General features: G+C 41.9%; 1 protein-coding gene across 3 annotated transcripts; it reads right to left on the bottom strand.

Annotated features, from left to right (window-relative positions):
* Positions 1-1745: 1745 nt before the first annotated feature.
* Positions 1746-9216, bottom strand: LOC307045977 (uncharacterized protein). Of its 3 annotated transcripts, none has more exons than XM_079692060.1 (10): positions 7894-9216; positions 7330-7725; positions 6691-7142; positions 6433-6611; positions 5737-5830; positions 5419-5654; positions 5088-5202; positions 3571-3704; positions 3299-3472; positions 1746-1756 (listed from the first exon to the last, which is right to left on the bottom strand). In XM_079692060.1, the coding sequence occupies exons 1-8, from the start codon at positions 8000-8002 to the stop codon at positions 3651-3653; spliced, it is 1635 nt and encodes a 544-aa protein (XP_079548186.1). In that variant the 5' UTR covers positions 8003-9216; the 3' UTR covers positions 1746-1756; positions 3299-3472; positions 3571-3650. The 3 variants fall into 3 exon arrangements, with proteins under 3 accessions (XP_079548186.1, XP_079548187.1, XP_079548185.1); XM_079692061.1 differs by lacking the exon at positions 1746-1756 and having other exon boundaries at positions 2065-3472; positions 6691-6923; positions 7038-7142; XM_079692059.1 differs by lacking the exon at positions 1746-1756 and having other exon boundaries at positions 2065-3472.
* Positions 9217-20221: the final 11005 nt, after the last annotated feature.

Raw genomic sequence — 20221 nt, 5'->3', positions numbered from 1 at the left:
CCACACAAGGCAGACAAACCCAAACACTTTGGAACATGCCACCCCCAGACATATTAACATGCACTCCCCTAACTTTCCCCTAATCTGACATTGTATTTCATTCCATAACATCTTATCAACAGAGAAAATGAAGGGTAATCAAATAATAAAACATGTTACTCATCACTTTCTTTCTTACTGTACTTGTCATTTTTATATCCTATTTATTCAAGCTGCACTTCAACTTCAATTCTTGGCGTGATAATACAAAAAAATATTCACATTTATTTTTGGATTATGTCTATGAGGGGCCGTTAGGGACATTATTCAGAAATACTGTTCATAAATGTGAAACACATACTGAAACCAAAATCATTTACAAACATGTACAAATCTTTCATATGCGATGGAAACTTCTGAAGCAATGGAAACTGGACTCAGAGAGACACAAGGAGAGCAGGAACTTTGATGGCAAACACTGATGGTTTATTCACAAGACATGTTGTGTGCCACGAATTGACACAAAAGATGCCAAACCAATTTGGCTTAAGATCTCTACCCCAGACCCATATGTAGCTAGTTCTGAGAGAATAATCAACATTGTGCATAACAAGATAAAACCAACACCTCTATCAGCTGACGCCAACAGGCAGGAACAGGGAGACAAAACACTGAGAGCAAAGCAGCCAAGGCTACAGGTGCCTGTGCTGATCAACTGGGTCAAAGTTATTGGCCTTGGAAAATATTTCGCCAACAATATATACATATGAAACGCTCTCACACACACCATATGAAAGGTTCCAGGATAAGAGATCAACTCAGTGAAAGCACCACCTGGTGACCAATCAGAGCTCAGTGTGCAGAGTCGACGTTCGTGACACACAGGGCCTCATCATATAACTTTGCGTGGGGCCATAAGTTGGCCAGGGGGTGCATGCAGAAGTATTATTTTAAGCAACACATTACTTATCTTAGATTTATTTTCACATAATATGTCTCCTTGCAGTATCAACACTAATTGGCTGACTTTTATATTTGATCCAATTGGTAGACAGGCTGTATTTACACCATAACGGTGCAAAGCTGATAGAAAGGGACACCTAGTGGTCAAAGCACATTATTGAATTTGATTATTTTATTATTTTTCACAATAGAAAAACAGAATTAACTGTCATTAGTAAACCACTCAAATAAAAAGATCATAAGTGGTTTTGTTTTACATATATTTTAAGGATAATAATAGCAATGTAAGTATGTGTCTATGACACTTATAACACTGATTTGAAAAACATACAGAAACAATTAATTCACTGCCCTTAATCAAGTATTTAAATATACATTGCAGGTGTGCTGTTTTGTTAAGTAATGGATATTGAATATGGAATAAATGTTTTGACAAGACATGGTCTAACAAAAATCAAAAAGGACATTAAAAGAGCTCCAGATGTTAATTATCTGTTTTTGCAAAAATAAAGTAAACAAAGTTGATTCTAGACTCTTTAAACACTGAGGTGATTGTATTCTTGTAAAAGTAACAATAACAAGCTCCATTTTCTATCTCCAGTCCGACTCATATTCATATGCAATGTGTTTGGTTCTATGCAAACTCAGTAATATCCATTGTGATACATTTATAAGGCCTTCACATGAGACTGTCAGTGGAGATTAAAGGGGATCAGGAGCTCACGTCTTCTCAGAGTAATCATCATCATCATCATCATCATCATCATCATCATCATCATCATCATCATGTTCTCTCTGCTGTTGCTGCTGGCAGCTGGAAGTGAGTCAACACTTATTATACTGCTGTTTAACAGGATAATATGTCTTATAACATTTTTTTTATTTGTACAGGTGTGAAGTGTGAGCAGTTGACACAGCCAGCCTCTGTGACTGTGCTGCCAGGTCAACGTCTGACCATCACCTGTCAGGTCTCTTATTCTGTTAGTTAATAATAATAATAAAATTCAATAACGTGCTTTAATCACTAGGTGTCCCTTTCTATCAGTTGTGCAACGTTATGGTGTAAATACAGCCTGTCTACCAATTGGATCAAATATAAAAGTCAGTCGAATTAGTGTTGATACTGCGAGGACACGTATTGTGTGAAAATAAATCTAAGATGTTGTTTAATTGCTGATATATTTATGATCCAAGTCACGTTTTCAGTTTTGGCGGCAGTTCTCCCTGTTTGTCTAGAAGTCTTCTCATCAGGGCTCTATAAATAGAGAACTACGGCAGATATGTAATACTTAATGCAGCCGAACCGTGTATTACAATGCCGTTATGTGATGACTTTCAAAGAGAAAAGCAAGCACAAAAAAAGTAAAGTAAAGTATTATTTTATTTTTTTAAAATGTTTTCGGATTTCACATCGCATAAACACCATTTCCCAACGTGCTAAACCATCGAATAACCGAGCTGAGGATCTTGCCTACGTCTGTTTCCGGTATTGTTTTTGACAGATGTATTTTGTTATACACACATTCCTTCACATTTAATTTTAAATTTACATTAAAGTATTTCGTGAGGCCTTCTAAAATATTTTTAAATATAACTACGGTTCGAGTTGAAGAGTTTGTAAATTAACATGAACCGAAGCTGTTGCCTGGTAACTCAATCGCACAACGTCACGTCCGTTAATTCCACATCCACAGATCCACACGCATAGATTAACATCGATTTAATAAATTAATGTAGCCTTTGTTTCTGCTAAAAGAGGTGTCGACCAGCTTGGGCAACAAGAAAATCGGCGAAATTGAGTGTGACTATTAAAAATTAAATCATTATTATATTAATATTGATAATAATAACAACCGACCGTCGGGGTATAGCATTTGCTTGGCATTTCCGGGTATATCTCCATTGGTTGGGCCATGTTAACAATACTGTGTAATTGTCACGTTTTAAGGGACTAAATCGTGACATCTTCACGTCTCCCAGCATGGTAAATCGTCAAAATCGTAAAAAATGTTCAACCTCGCCGCTTGCTGAATTTGTTCAATTCTGTCTATGTTGGCAGAATTACATTCAGTATGTCTTGAGATTCAACATTAGTATGCAGTTCAGGGTGGTCAGGAAGGGTTCTACTGTTTCCATAGATGTGCCTTTCCCAGTGAGACTATAGCATGACTATTAAGACTTGATAGGGCAACATCATACAGACCTTTCAATATAATTATTTCAAAATGATTTGTTGTGATCATGATGATTTGTGACATCTATGTTGACAGCTCTGTGTTACATTGGTGATTGTATTCTAGTACTTCAACTGAATTTATGGAATATCTAGGGCAAACACAAACAAGTTGTTTCTTACCATCTCCTTGCGCCTCCCAGGGCAGAATGACATCCTCAGACAGACTGCATGCTGCTTCTGTGTCAATTGTCTCTGTACAGGCATCAGTGCTGTTGTACTGCAGTATCCTCTCTCTGAGTTTCTTCTTGAGCTCTGTCAGTCTTCTCCGTTTGCGTTGCCTTGTTTGGTTGCTGTCTGTAAAGTAAAAATAAATAAAAATAAAATAATAATAATACTAACAATAACAACAACAAGAAACAAATATTGTTTCTAGATAACGTAATAATAAATACCAATTTGTCGATAGAGGTCGTGTTTCTTTCTTCGGAGGGAATAAATAATGTCATCTATTTCTCTCTGGAGCTCCTCCTGGCTACCTTGGCCTCCATGTTTCTCTTGAAAACAGAAACAACCAGGCAGGGGCGGACTGGGGGGAAAAAGTGGCCCGGGGATTAATTGACAGACAGGCCCACTTAATGCGCGGCATGTATCGGCCGGCCGGCAACGAAAGTATGTTACTTAACAAAAACACCTATGCATTTTATGTTATTTTGGACCATTAATCATATAGTAATCACATTACCTGAGCCCTTGAGTTGCCTAGAGCAAAATAGTTACAGCATATATTTAGTGATTTTAATGTTAACAGATCATTGATGCAATAATATTTTTGACCCAATTTGCCTGACTTGACACATGGAATAAAACATGGGAGTAGGAAGAATCCTCAATGTGGGTGAGACACTTTAACAGGGGTTGTGGGAAGGTGGTGGACCTCACCTCCTCTAGGGGGGTCCGGGGGCAAGCTCCCCCGGGAAGATTTTTTTTTAAATGTTGAAGTTAAATGCATCAATCTGGTGCACTTTGAGAGCACAATTAGGGACTAAATCTATGGCACTCAGTAGGGGCGTGGACTGTGAGCCGTAGGGTCGCCGGTTCAAGTCCCCGACCAGACCTACATTTGGAGTGTGGACTTCTACTTGGAGAGGTCCCAGTTCACCTCCTGCCCTGCCGTGGTGCCCTTGAGCAAGGCACCGGACAACCCCCTTCCCCCCTCACTCCCATTGCTCCCCGGGCGCTGTACAATAGCTGCCCACTGCTCCTAGTACTAGACTCCTGGTACTAGGATGGATTAAAAGCAGAGAACACATTTCACTGTGTGTGCTCTGTGCTCTGCATGTGTGACCATTAAAGAGGGTTTCACCTCTCCCAATTCTTCTTCTTCTTCTTCAACACCCACATAAAACAGAACTGTAAACAGATTTACTTTTTCTTTCAACATTTATTTAAACAGCAAGTGGAGGCAAAAGTGACTGCACCCAAAACAATAAACCTGCTAGCTAACTAGCCTAAACTCAGTAACAGAATGTGGGCAACACGTTCTTCTCCACAGCCACGCGACCTCTGAGTCAGACGTCACTTCCCCCTTTTCTATCCTACGGGTACAGCCGTACAGCCACTCCCCCTGAAGCCCGTTTCCCTGCCAAACATCAGTGTCAGGAGCAATTTCAGAAAGTTAAAATGTTCTGAGATTGAATTATGCTTTGAACTACAATGTCACAACTGCAGTTATTTGAAGCTCTGTTCATTCATGATTTCTACAGTGCAGATATATTTACAGAAAAAACATAATGGGTTTTGGAAGCCTATCCTTGTGACAGTCTGTTTTGTAACCATTTTGTCAACATTTGCAACTATTACAATTATTCCACAGGCTTAAATAGAATATACTACATGATATTCTTATGTGCACTACAATTTCTAAAACATTTGAATCTAGTCACACAAATGTTTAACTTGCATACCGTACCTCGCATTTGCCTGTGTGGGCCTTGGCGTGCATCACAGACAGAAAAGGTTTAATCTCTGTAAGTGGTTGGAGCTCAGGCAACTTTGCTGCCATCTTCTCCAAATAAGGCCAGTACCTGTAATGACAAAATCAATTATCTTTTCCAGTTGCATGATGGCATAATAGTAAAAAGATAAACCAGGTCCTTAAAATTACCAGTACAATCCTTGTAACCAACATCAGCATTTATCCAAATGAATGCTTTTTTGCTTTACATCTACTGGATGTGCAATAATTAAATAGATAACACGTTTCACACAAAGACTTCGAATTTCGCAATAGTTATAACTACCTGCAGGCAACATCCATACAAAAGAATGTTGCATTCGCAACTTCAGCCAGCTCCTTCTGCAGGAACATTGGGTAGGCATATATTTCACCACGGTAGAGATTTAGGCCTTGTAGCAAGATGCCATGTCTGCACACAGCTATTTGCAGTCCTTCCTCATCCACCTTGGCCCTGGACTTGTGTGAGGTTTCTCTGCAAGCTGTGAATGTTGCCGGTCCACAAACATCACGACCACTTTTCTGAAATAGACACAATCTGTTACATTTAACCCTGTGCTAAGTAAAATAAATAAAAGGGTTAGTGGGTTGAATAGATTCTTACAATCGTCATCTGGCTCCTGATTTTGTCGACAAAGGCAGACACTTTACTGTCCTGGGCAATGAACAGTCCATCAAATAGAGACGGTTCATCTGTCCTGCGAAATTTGAGAAATAAATTGTAAGCAACATTATCATACATACATAAGTTTGATTGTGTCCTCTATTTAATGTGGCCAATTTGCTTTTGCTATAAATTTTTCATAAATGTGGAAAAGGTCTTTGTGAATTTAATCTATAATGTTGTGTAAAGACTTTTGTCACCATTATTTAACATTAGTGAAAAGTTTACTGACTTCTTGTAAAAAGGTAAAAATAAAAGTACATCCTTTATATTGCTGGGCATGGAATAGGGCAGAGGAAGGCAGAAAAAAAGGTTCCTGGACAATGTAATACATTTATCATGAAGCGATTATATCCAAAGCTGGTTCTAAGCTCCAACATATCCAACTAACGTCAACCATTTAACATTTTAAAGTTGAGCTAACTTTACAGGCGTCATATACAATACATTTTATGAATTGGATTGATATAATTATGTGTAATTACAAACCAACTATTGTTTTCTGATGGTCTGCAAACTTTGGAAAATTAAAAAATTTTAAAAAATTGTAGAGTTGGGGAAAGTTAAACATTTCAGCAAAGACATTCAGCTTAGTCAATAAAACAACAACTAAAATGAGAATATGATTTCACTGACCCTCTGGACTTCTTGAAGCGATAATACTTTCTATTGCCATCTACAGCAATAGCCAGCATGTCAGGTGTGCATGCTGGGCATTTAAAGGGCTCCACCAGGCACAGATCTTCTTGTCTGTAATTACAGAAGGCAAACTCCCAAAAGACTCTGTGGAAGGTATCGCTACAGATTCTGCCTGTCTGGAAACAAGAATGGTATTCATTTTGTTAATTCAAAGTTTGGCATTCAAAAATCTTGAAAACCACCTTTTAATCTTACCCTTCCTGTGGAAAACGATCGATGTTCAAGCATTTTTATAAATATTTGCTGGGATAATGCTGGGCTAGCCAATTTCATTTGTTCGAATGATGTGAACACATCAAACTTAAAAATAATTTTGCAGCTTTCGGTTGGTGGCCAGTATTTGTATCCAAGCAAGTCACCTATGCTCGGGGACAATTTGGTCGAACAAGTTGGACAGCACACAGAAGGCAGGCAAACGTTGTATGGACCTGAGAAAAAATATAAAGGTGCAATTTGACAGGTATCTATGCAACGCAGGACAAAAGTATAATAGTAATCCTGTAATTTTTGCTTGACCACATCGTCTTCTGGTGGCAACAAACCATTGATAGTCACCAACACGGTCTGCTTTCCTGGGATGATAGTGAAACCTTGGCTTGGACCACAGAAGCAGATTCGGGATGGTGGAGGAATTGGAAGCAGACACACTGCAGCAAAGACAATTTAAGAGATGCATATGCATGTTAGGACATGTTAGGACATGTAGTCAATACAAATTGAGACATTTTAACAGTTAAAGCAAACTTCCGACATGGTGAAAATGATGCCGCTGTATATGTAGTGCACATTAGGAAACCATGGTAAGGGAATATGTAATAAACTATTTGAACCCACCTTGTTCACAGAGTCCATATTGGCCACTTTCATCCACAACCACTAAGGATGTGGGAGGAATAGGTCTGTAAAACCCATCAATCATGGCTTCCCTGTCATGGAAGACATTTTTGCCATGGATAATTGGGTCACATGCCGGACAAAGAAAGGGAGTTCCTGGTGGAACACAGTCCAAGCACCGGACCACAGCATCAGCAGTTTTGCATTGGAGAAAGGAATGTTTAGTGACAATCTCTGCAGCCAATTTCAAATTAAGGAGCTCTGGCATTGCAGCTCTGAATTTTTGTTCACGTTTCAACTGTCTTTGGGTCCATGTTGTTACAGTGGGTGTTTCTTCTGATGATGCAGGGACAGTGAGAGAACCCAATAGGTTTCTCAGTGTGAGAAGATGTTGATCTAAAATAACAAAATATAAAACAAATCATGGAATTTAGTTTAATTAAAAAAAGATATTCCATACATGGCTTTTCACTTTAAAATGTATCATGAACATAACTATTACATACTATAAACAATTAGCTACATTTCAAGTTGAAGGATAATTTAAGAATTCATTGTGCATACCAAGACTTGGGACCTGTAGAGGAATCTCATGTGTCTCCTCGACCTCTGGGGACTCCAGAGAGCTGGAAGGTTTAAGTGCATAAACAAAGTACGATGATATAGGAAACATTATTGAAGACCAACGACTTTAAAACTTAATGAAACACTAGAACTAGATGATATTTTAGAGACCAGATCAATTCTTATTCCAATGTTGGGGTAGAATGTTCCCATCCAGGTCCCTCTTCCTCCCAGTAGCGTGGCGTGGGGAAAAAATTAGGGGAAGCCAATAATACGTCCTTTCTTTTGGGGTGGGGGGGGGGGTGTGGTGGTCAATGTAAACGTAACCAGATGAGTGATTACAGCGCCCGGTATCATTTTACACACATTTGTATCATACAGATGCAGGACTTACACACGCCAGTTATCTGACCGACAGGTCCGCACGCACTCTCCAGCCGAAACTCTAATAAGCATTCATTCACAAACTAAATCAGGAGACCTTTAACGTTTTACGTCCGGTTCGCTCTTTTGTTCCTCGCTGTACACAGCTCCAGTTTGGGCATTGGCCTGTCATCAGATTGTATTTGTTTTTGCTGCTGCAGCGGAAGTTTAGTACAATTATTTTTCGATTAAATACTCCGAATCTCCACCCTCCATAATTGCACTTGCTTCAGTTGCTTGCTACTTTCTAACGGCGGTGAGAGTGGTGCAGTGACGTTATCTATCTTCTATCGATTAGATTTATGATTCGAAAATTATAAAAGTAGGGTAGACATGTGGATATTATCCGAATGAAAAAATCGTGCATTTACCTAACAGGTTCGTTTTCCACTGACCTTTTTTCGAGCTATTTTCCAAAATCCTATGGAGAAATCCCATTCCTATTTTGTCGAGGGAAACCGAGCGCAGCTTACTTTCGCTTTTTGGGACGCGTCACTGCACCACTAAATTGATGCGATTTGATTGGATTGCGAGGCAAGGGAAGCCAGCCGCCTCTGGCTTCCCTTGGCATGGCCCTGACCAATCACAGGTTGGCAGGGGCATGACGTGAGCCTCATCTGATTGGTCAATCCCTCCATTTTTTTTCACCAAGGGAAGCAAATTTCGGCTGGCCTCCTCTATCAACAGAGAGTGCAATCTACTGTTTCACCATAACATCTAGAGGGGCGCTGTTTCACTCTTTGTAAAATACTCAATGAGAATGGGGGAGAGACGGGCCGGCAGCAACACACAACAAAGAATTTCCGATACTAAACGAAGTGTTTTTATTTATTTATTAAAATTATAACTACAATCCGAAAAAACAGGGGAAGCCTGGCTTCCCTTGGCCTCCAGGAGAAAACGCCACTGCTTCTCCAGGAAACATTTGATCCTTGCGTTCTTTTCTTTCGTTTCTTCGGTTTCTTTGGTATATTAATATATATATATAAATATAAAAGAGATGAGATATTTCCCCTTAATTGTTGCATACACATCTTTTTAATGTGTGTGTCTTTTATCATTTGAGTAAATGTTATAATACATATTTGGATAATGTTGTACTTGCCTTATTTGCCAACTCATCTGCGAGGGCTTTCCCTGCCTCTAGCCATTCATTCAGTTGCTTGGATGCCATTTTTAAATGAGGGTAAAAAGGGCAACAACAAACAAAGGATGAATTGACATACAGGGATGGAGAAAAACAAAACAAAAGACAAGAAAACGAGAGGGGTGAAAGAGAGTAGGAAGAAGAATATGGCTCTCAAAAGAACCGTTGATTTTTTTATGATAATAGGCTACTTCAAATAATTGAATTGATGGATGACCTGAAAAAAAAAAAAAAATGAACTCAGATTAGTTGTACTACCATGTTATTTAATTGTTGCTTCATAAATAAACATTTGTCGAAAAATAAAACTACAGGCACCAATGTCAATCAAGTCCCAGGTAAATCAGTAATTACAGGGAAATATATTTCTCTTTTTAACTAGATGTGATGGCTTCACAAAACTTAAGTTGAATTAGCGAATGTTTAAAGTAGTAAAACGACCTGATGATATTCAAGTGTTGAATTTACCTTAACTATCATTAAGGCAACATGTTAGGTGACATTTAGAAGAAAAAAAAGTGTGTGCATTATGAAAAGCGCCATGTAAATGTCCATTATTATTATTAGTATTATTATTATTATTATTAAAATGCCATTTCCTTTCGCATTGTTTAAGGTCATATCATGTCCTGGTCTGGTTATCTGAATATACATACTTTTGCCATTGTTATGTTTTATGTCACGTGCTACCAAGGGTTTTGTTTATAGTCAAGATTTTAGCTCCTTTTGTGCGAAGGAGAAAACTCTCCCTCCAACTTGTTGTAGAAGAACCTTCTTATATTTCAATACATATCCATATCTATACCTAAGCTAAGTGCTAACCTTTACAGCCATGCTATTGCTAACAGCAAGCATTCGTATATACTGCCTATGCCACGGGCCAGCCCTAAAACTGAAATATCGGTGTTAAACATGATTTGTAGAAAAACGACAGGATTAATTAAAAGCGTAAACAAATCAAATGAAATACAGAAATCAGATTTACCACTTGTACAGCTGTGACGCTCTTTAACAATTCTTCTTCTTCTTCTTCTTCTTCTTCTTCTTCTTCTTCGCACTTTTATTGATGCGCAAGGTTAAAGTTCACGGGATTACGATCCGCCAGGAGTTGCTAAATTTAAAACATGACAATAGGTCGTAATAAACTTCTGCTAGAAATGAATAGACGGGAGCATGTTGTTTCTTTTTTTCTTTTTTTCACTTACATTTTTATTGACATTTTTATAAACATACAAAACCACATATAGTTCAGTATACACTTGAATTAGAAACCCATTGAAGAAGAAAAAAGAAAATACAAATAATAATAAAGACAAGCAAACAGTGACATGGAAGCTTTCTATCCTATTTTAATGCAACATCATGGTCTGGTTCCAACTCTCAATTTGTGGTGTTGTTCATTTTTCTTTTATATTCAACCCATTTTTCCCATTTGGACTCAAATTTCCCTTCCTGGACCCTCAATATGTGTGTGAATCTCTCCATATCAAATATTTCCTGTACTACTCCCGTCCATTGCTCCTTTGCAGAGGCGCGGGAAGGTATTTTGAGTGGGGGTGCTGAGGTGCTGGACTCCAGTGAACACTATAACGGGCACTATAGAGCACGCACAAAAAAACTCCCCACACGCAAACACACAGCACACCCGCGACTGTTACAATGAAGGCTCGATAATCAGCTCACGGCATATAGGCAGGGGTAAAGTGCTATTTTTTACGAGTGGGGAACGGACCTCACCTCCTCTAGGGGGGTCCGGGGGATGCTCCCCCGGGAAGATTTTTTTTAAATATTGAAGTTAAAAGCATCAATCTAGTGCACTTTGAGAGCAACATTAAGAGATCTATGGATACATCTCTCAACACCCAGATGAAACACAACTGTAAGCAGATGTTCTTTTTCTTTATGGATATTTTACAAATCACTCCCCTTTCAAACTGTATTCTTGTTTTACTGCCATATAGTATTTCATAACTGTTTTTCCTTTATTCTCTTATTTTTTTATAACTATAATGATCATATGAAGGTGTGCCGCGGAAATAATCTTTTGAATAATTTTTGAACAAATCGTTTGAGACCCACTGAGATAACTTAGACTAAAGTTAACTATCTAAACACTCAGAGAGTCCTTTAGCTCACCTGAGCCCCTCAGTCTGAGAGGAGAGCTCTCCTCCAGCTTGTTGTGGAACAAACAGCTCCGTATGTCCGTTAGTGCAGCTAGCTAACCAGATGCTAACAACACGGTCCCTGCTGCTGGCACCGGTCCCTCTCTCTCTCCCCCTCTCTCACACACACTAAATGCCCTATTTCCGCACAGACACAGAGCCGCGAGCTTGAATGACACAAGCACACTTTTATTTCCATGCAACTCTCTGATTGGTCTGGTGTCTTGCCTCTGTTGCATTCACTGAACATGGGAAATTACAGTCCTGCCGTCCTTTCTAGTGTCTTGATGAGATTCACGTAAAGCACGGTTAATGTATTATATTATTGAGGTAGAATTGTCCGGGGCTACAGAAAAAACATTCGGGGCAGGCCAAAATATTATTTTACCAACAATGTGGAATTTATTGGCTACATATTACACAGATTATGCACAGCGGGAGCAGCAATAACCGTCAAATAATAATTCAGACAGGGGAGCTCCGCACCCCCTGCCTGCCGCTAGGGGGTGCTGCAGCGCCCTCAGCACCCCCCTTCCCGCGCCCATGCTCCTTTGTATGTGGATCTGCTTTGTACCATGCTCTGGTAATTGTTTTCTTGCTTGCAGCCAGCAGTACCTTAATCAGGTATCTGTCCCCACCCTGTGTGTTTTCCTGCACCAGATTTCCCAAGTATAACATCAGGCCGGTCTTAGGAACCTCATAACCTAATATCCCCTTCAATACTCCCCATACTTCCTCCCAGTATCCCTTCATCTTTTGGCATTTAAAAAAAATGTGTGTGTGGTCTGCCCCCACCTCGCCGCATTGCCTCCAACATGCGTTCTGTTCCGGGGCATACCTCCCTTTTATCTTTGGGGTTATGAAGTATCTGATTATGTTTTTCCACCCAAATTCCCTCCATACCCTTGACCCAGTAGTTGAATGCTGCACTTTACATAAATTATACCATTCTTCCTCTGTCATATCAATCCCGAGTTTTTTCTCCCACTTTTCTTTTATATATAGAGTTGAATTCCCCCTACTCTCCAACAGAGCTTGATATAGAGCTGAAATCACCCTGCCTTTCTTCCCTTCATATGCTTCAATCATTACCTTAGTTACCCCATTTTGTTTAGTGTTTTTATCCATTTTTATTTATTTTATATACACCTGTAAGTATCTAAAATGGTCACCCCTTTCCAGATCGAACTTATCTCTTAGATATTGAAAACTCTGCATTTCCCCTTTTTCCACCATCCTACATAGCCTATTGCTGTGATGCCCCCTCGGGCCCATCGTTTAAAACCTGCATCTTCTTTTCCCGGCTGGAATTTATTATCATTTGTTATCCATCTCAAAATCTTCGTCTGTTTTCCTATTTTGTATCTCTTTATTACCATGTTCCAAGTGTTTAAAGTGAATTTTGTGATTGGGTCAAATACGTTTTCCTTTCTCCTGAATAATTCTTTATCCCCGAGTAGTTTTTGAATCTGGTAGTTTTCCCCATTTGTTTCGATTTCCTTCCATTTAGCTACGTATTCCATATTACACCAGCATGCCACTGTTCTGATTTGTGCTGCATAATAGCATGTTGTTTCTTACACGACCACTAGAGGTGCTACACTTTAAAACGCTGCTGTGGGTCGTATTTGGGTCGGAAAACCATCAACCTATTCGGTCGTTTTTTGTAGGAGGACAGGCTGGCAAAAACTAAAAATGCAAAAAAATCCATTTTGTTGCTAATCTTTGACATATCCGAGACTGTTATAAAAAAAAGAGCCAGTCCCCAGATATGTATTTTTTGGAAAATAACTCATTTTCTCTGTTTTCATCATGAAAAAAACCAGTGGTTTCATGTATTCAAAATGGCATTTATAGGGTTAAATTCCTGAAAATGATTACATTTTTGGTATTTTCTATTAGGGAAGTTGCTTTAAAGATTGAACCCAAAAACGTTGTGAAAAAAACCTTTTAATATAATGTTTTTATAAAAGTATTTTGCAGTGGACATTTTTGTCTCAAATGACTAATTTGCGTAGTCCAATCGAATGATAGCGGAGGGTTAAAGTAGCGACAGTAAAAGTAGTCATTGTGCAGATTGATCCATTTCAGAATAATATATGATATGTTTTATAATTATTGATCATTAAAGTGTTCTCAAAGCTGGTAAACGTGCAGCTAGTTTGAATGACTTTGTATACTGCAGGGTAGCTTGTGAATTTACTCCAGGTGTAACTAAAGTCTGATTTAAGACTGAATTATATTTCACATAATTCTTCCAGATCTGTAAAGTAACTAAAGATATTAAATACCATTTACCTCTGAATTGTAGAGGAGAAGAAGTACAAAGTAGCAAAACATTCAAATGCTTAAGTAAAGTAAAAATTGCACCCAAGTATACTTGAGTTTATGAACTTATCAATAATGATAATAAATACTGTATCGTATAGTAATTAAACATAGAATGGCATTCAACCTGTTAGGCCCCAAGCCTGTTTTTCAGGTTTCAGGCTCGAAAATGACATTCCCAGAACAAATGACTATATCTTCCCTTTTAAAAGGGTTAAATTAATAAAAAACATTCTCAAAGTAATGATAAACCTATGATTTGGATGTAGAAAAGTCAGAATCAATATAGACGTTTTTTATTTTAAAGAAAATTCAGATTGAATATAGTAAAAAACTGTAAATTATAGTGTCCGTCCAAAAGATATTTTGTACTTATAGTGAAAACTAACCTTGGATGATGGGTTAGTAGACTAAAAGCTTTAGGAATCCAAAGTACAACAGATAATAAGTACCCTGTATCAAGATTGATGCAAAACAAGTGATATTTGACCTTTTTAGACAGATTTAGCAAAAAAAACCTCTTCTGGGGCCATTTGGGTGGATTTTCCATATCTCTGGCCCCCCTTGCTCGATTTTGACATGTGAAATCTCTTCCTGACCGTTAGAGCCAATAGAATCGAAGGGAAATCGTCCCATAGACTCTCATGTTAAAAATAGGTGGCGTCTTTGCACATGCAAGCTTGCTACAGAGCGTAGGAATATCCCTGCTCTGATATCTTGAAACGGAAAAGCAGTTATATTTCACACAGGCTCCGCCCTCTGCTGGACTCTATGGGTACTACTCTCTATCATGTTGTGCGTGCTTTCACCTACTGAGTTTACGTAAACGTAGCCGGCGAGCCTACCTGAATGCGCGCGCAGGCCCACAGTGTATAAAGGCGGCTACACCCACCGCCCACTATCCTTTTTTCTCTTCAGACGAGCTGACAACCGAAGAGTTAAACGAACGAAGATTAGAAGAAACAAAAAATTGACTCACCATTACTGGAAGCTCGGCCATGCCCCACCTGCCCTGGTTTGATCGCGGGCGCCGATCTCCACCACCTCTGCTCAGAGTGTTTGGGGGACCAGGATACGGCCGAGGCGGTGCCATTCACGTTCGCCATTCCAGCGGAGGGATTGCTCCGTTTGCCGTTGTCGGGCACTTCCGGGTCCGGTCCATGGAGGTCCACCGCCCGGTGATGACCATGGCGGCGGAGCGCAGATGCTCCCAGCGGGCAGCAGGCTGGGCAGGGAGCTGAAAAAGCTCTGCCACGCTACCGCGTGACAGGGCGACTGCAAATAAACATGGGTGTTTTGGGCATCTCGCTCATTGCTGGAGATGCCCCCACCTCACCAGATCAGAGCGATTATTTGTAGCTTGATCGTGGCCACCGCCATTGTCTGCCGTGTGATATCCCGGTGAGGGATCACGCCGCACTTTCCAAAAGGGCCGTGTTGATCTCCCGGACCGGGAGCCACCGTGTTTACGGAAGGGCTCTTTGGATCGATCTCCTTGGTCACGTGGGTGAGGAGTAGTCGCAGCGTGGCTGCTTCTTGCTCATCCCCAGAGGAAAGAACGCTGTCCCACACTCCCCGCCCCCTCTGCAAACTCCAGTATAGGAGCCAGCAGCCTCTTATGAAGGACATAAATGCGGGTGGGCATTTTCTCATAAGTGAAAAAAAATAAAAACAATTCCACATGTTGTTCACAATAAATAAGCCCCGGCCATTGAATTTCAGGTTGAACGAAAATATCCTTATTTATTTTTTTATTCATTGAAAATGGAAATCGGGTAGATTTGACCCAAACACCAAACAAGGGTTATAGAAAAACTGCCCTTTCTGTGTCAGCCCATCATGGGTCAAACTTCCTTTTATGGAGGGTTTGACGGCGGAGTGGGCCACCAGAGAGTACCACAGCTTCATAGATGTGGCTCCGCAGCTGATTGCACATCACACAATGTTATGGGGAATGGAAAATCAATGGTGTATTAACAGAGCGGATGGACAGGACACTGAGACTGGGTTATTCACTCCAGGTTTGCAGCATCCCTCCTCCGTTCAGAGGCATGAGAGAGGCAAATCTGTCATCCCAGGAGGAGATGGCATGTGCACTCAAGTCAGAGAGAAGGGGCACTATTCCCTGTACTTCCTGGTTCCCAAGAAGACAGGAGAATTCAAGCCCATTCTGGATCTTCAATGCCTGAACCAGCACATTGCATGCAAGAAGTTCCATATGTTAACTATGAAATAGTTACTGGGACTGGTGCAGCCGACCTGAAGAACACTTACTTTCATGGTGAAATTGCTCCAAAACACAGAAAGTATTTGCGTTTTGCCTTCCAGGGGGTAGCCTACGAGTACAACAGACTGACGTTCGGCTACTCCCTATCCCCACGCATGTTCAGCTACGGCGCTGCAACCGCTGCGGGACCATGGCATGAGGGTGTTCTTTTATCTGGACGACCCCATAGTCATGGCCAGGTCCAGGGTATGGGCAATGTTTCACACAGCCCAATTGATCCTACACCTTACCAAGTTGGGTTGAAAAAGAGTTGCGGTCAATTGGAAGAAGAGCTCCCCCATACCTCACCAGCAGATAGAATATCTGGGGGTGATGCTCGATGCAGGCAGACTACATGCCACCCTGACAGAAAGCAGACGGGCATCCCTGCTGCGGGCAGTCTGCAGGCTGCGTCAGGGGGCGGTGGTGACAGCTTTGATCATCATGCAGACTTTGGGTCTCATGACGGCTGCTCACTCCGTATTGCCACTCAGACTCCTGCATGCATGTCGCATGCAGAGGTGGTTTACCGGCCTTCGTTTAGATCTCAAGACACAAACGACGTCTGGTGACCATCCCCCCCTCAGTAGAGAGCAACCTCCGATTCTGGGGGTCCCCAGAGAATCTGCGGAGGGGATCTCCACTGGGGCAAGTGACCTCCTATATCACAGTCTTCACAGACGCTTCAGTGACAGGATGGGGGGGACGTGCCTAGAGAGAGCTGTAGGTGGTTGCTGGCCTCTGACAGAGGCTCGGCACAGCAACCTCCTGGAGATGCAAGCAGTGATGCTGGTCCTACAGCACTTCAAACCCTTAATACAGGGCAAACATGTGCTAGTGAGGAGCGACAACCGCACCACAGTGGCGTACATCAACAGGCAGGGCGGAGTCCACTCAATAGCCTTGTTGACCGCAGCAGAGAACCTGTGGTTGTGGGTTTTACAGATTGTGTTGTCTATAAGGCCCCTGCACATCCCGGAACGGGGGGCCGACCTCATGTAAAGAGGCGGACCCCTGCCAGATGAGTGGAGGCTTCACCCGGAGGTTGTGAAGCAGGTCTGGACTCAGTTTGGGATAGCAGAGGTGCACCTGTTCGCCGATTGGCGCAACAGCCACTGTGCCCTGTGGTTCTCCCTGGCCCGGTGGGACAATCCGCCCTTGGGGGTGGACGCATTTGCACACGAGCCATGGCAAGGAAGCTGCTTTACGCCTTTCCACCGCTGCACCTTTCCTCCACAGCCTTTTACAGGCCAAAGTGAGCGGGATTCCGGCGATGGTGTGAAGGACGGAGTCTAGAGCCTCTGTCATGCATGCTGGGCTCTATTCTTACCTACTTACAGATACTGGTGGACAGGGGGCTGGCTCATTCCACAATTAAGGTGTATGCAGCAGCCATTTCGTCCTGCCATGAGGGATTTGGAGGCAGGTAAGCCTTCAGTCAGCCGCTTATGGCGCGGTTTTTGCAGGGGGTCAGGAGGCAGCGCCCAGTGCACGCCTCCGCCCCACAGTGGGACCTGCCATTGGTGCTCGAGGCTCTGGTCACAGAACCATTTGAGCCCCTGGAGCTCCCCGCCCTGAAAGCACTGTCATGGAAGACAGCATTGCTACTTGCCTTGACTTCGGCCAAAAGAGTGTCCGAGCTGACCGCTCTGTCGTTGCACCCAAGCTGCCTTTTGATCCGGGGTGACCGTAGCGGGGCGACACTCAGACCGAACCCCTCCTTTACTCCTAAGAGCCTAAGGAGTTCGTTCAGGTAAAGGGCTATTCAGTTAGTTGGCTTTAATCTTCCACCCCATATTGAGGCCAGGGAGGCTAAATTGCACCTCCTCTGCCCAGTGCGTGCGCTAGCATGTTATGTAGAGTGCACGGCTGCCATTAGACGCACTGAACAGCTGTTTGTGTGCTTTGGGGATGGTGTGGCTAGAAAAGCTCTCTCCAAGAAGCGCCTAACAGCATGGCTATGCGGGTGCATTATACATGCCTATGGACGGGCGGGGAGAGCCCTCCTCACTGGGGTCCGTTCACATTCTACACGGGCTCAGGCTGTGTCAAACAGCCTTATTCAGCAGCGTGAGTGTAGAAGATATATGCATGGCGGCGTCTTGGTCTACGCCAGGCTCCTTCATAAAATGTTATCTCCTGGACATGTCTGGCTCCTTCTCGTCGTCTGTGCTTGCCAAGGCAACGCATGACTGGTGAGAGGGGGGGTGGCTGTGGGTCAGCAGGTGTCTGACCCCCCCCCCCGGACATAAAGCACTTGTGTTTTCCCATAACCCTGAGGGACTCGGGATACATGGTGCGCAATCAGCCCCAGGCTGGGAGAGCCTTCCTCACTATTGAACACGCGGAGCGTGTGTGAGTGTGGGGGACGTGGTGCACTTATGTTTTCCCATGCTCCTGAGGGACCTGGGGAACATGGTGCGCGGTAGGCTCCAGACGGAGTCTCCGCACAGATCTTTTCCATGCACACTCTACACAAAGTAAGCGTGTGTGAGTGTGCCTTATCCAAATAGCGGCCCCGACTTCTCTACGGTTACAAGCGGATGGGAGGAAGTGGGGATGCAATGGATGTTAGCCAAAAGCCGGTCAGGGACGGTGTGGTGGGTCGATGTTGTTGGATGACAGGGCGTGTATACATCGGGGCTCCGCCCACTGTACCCATAGAGTCCAGTAGAGGGCGGAGCCTGTGTGAAATATAACAGGGGGTTACGTATTGTAACCCTAGTTATATAAGCACAGGCGGAGCCCTCTACCTGGGGGCCCTGTCTTTCCTAGTCCGCTCGCTGAAGAGTGTATAGTATAGTGGGCGGCGGGTGTAGCCGCCTTTATATACTGTAGGCCTGCGCGCGCATTCAGGTAGGCTCACCCCAATTGGCCGGCTACGTTTACGTAAACTCAGTAGGTGAAAGCACGCACAGCATGATAGAGAGTAGTACACATAGAGTCCAGTAGAGGGCTCCGCCTGTGCTTATATAACAAGGGTTACAATACGTAACCCCCTGTTTTATTGCTTATGGATTATCAGAACATTTCAAAGGGGACACAGACACATTGGATTAACCTATGGATTAACTACACCAGCATTTTTATCGTTTTAATGCCATTGAAGACAGGTTTTGACCAGACAAAGACCAAGGTAAGCCATGTTAGCGTTTTTGGCTACCTAGCGCGACATGTTTTGATGTAGGTTTTTGTTATTTTCTCCGCAAATTTGTAATCTTTGAGTGTTGAGGTGGGTACCAATAGATTCTGTGTCTCCTTACGATCATAAAGATGTGTTGGATGTGCAGATAAGTAATAAGGGTGCCAGGAGTGATTTTCGGTGCAGTAATAGGTTAGCATTTTTCGCTCGGGGCTAATTCAGAGGGTCATTGTTAGCATTTTTTCTTGAAAAAAAAATGAAAAAGATCAGTTAAATGAGTTTTTTTTCCCGTTATATGGATATAAAACATTCATAGTTTGTTAAATATGAAGGTTCCTTAGACGTTGTTTCCTGCAAAATGACGCGATTTCGTCCCCGGATACGGGTCCGCGGGGCTTAAGGTTTTTTTAACTGTCGAGGTATTTTGCTGGTGAGAGATTTTTACAATCACGCCCTCTAGTCTACAGTTGCTTTAGCCAGAAGCTAGTAAGCCTACTATTTGATTTATTTTAGATAGGCACAACATATTTCATATGCAGACCTTATTTTCCTGTTCCTGAGAAAGAATACTTTTTTTGGTCATGGAAAATTAGGTAAAGGTCATGGAGAAGTCATGGAAAAGTCATTGAAAATCATTGGTGAAAAAGGGAATGAACCCTCTGTCATGTGTTTCCACATGAATCATAAATTATTTGGTGACAAATATTGAATTTACATTTACACCCTTTAACATTTTATTTGGGCTTTTAGATGAAGACCGCACACAGTTAATAAATACAACTATTCTTCTGGCTAAAATACATATTTTTTAAAGTCAAGGAGTAATCTTAATTGAATGTGTTTGAAAAGTAGATTAAAAA

Source organism: Notothenia rossii (genome assembly GCF_949606895.1).
Source record: "Notothenia rossii genome assembly, chromosome: 7".
Classification (NCBI taxonomy): domain Eukaryota; kingdom Metazoa; phylum Chordata; class Actinopteri; order Perciformes; family Nototheniidae; genus Notothenia; species Notothenia rossii.
Note: the sequence above shows the minus strand (reverse complement) of the source record. Positions and strands in the feature narration are given on the sequence as shown.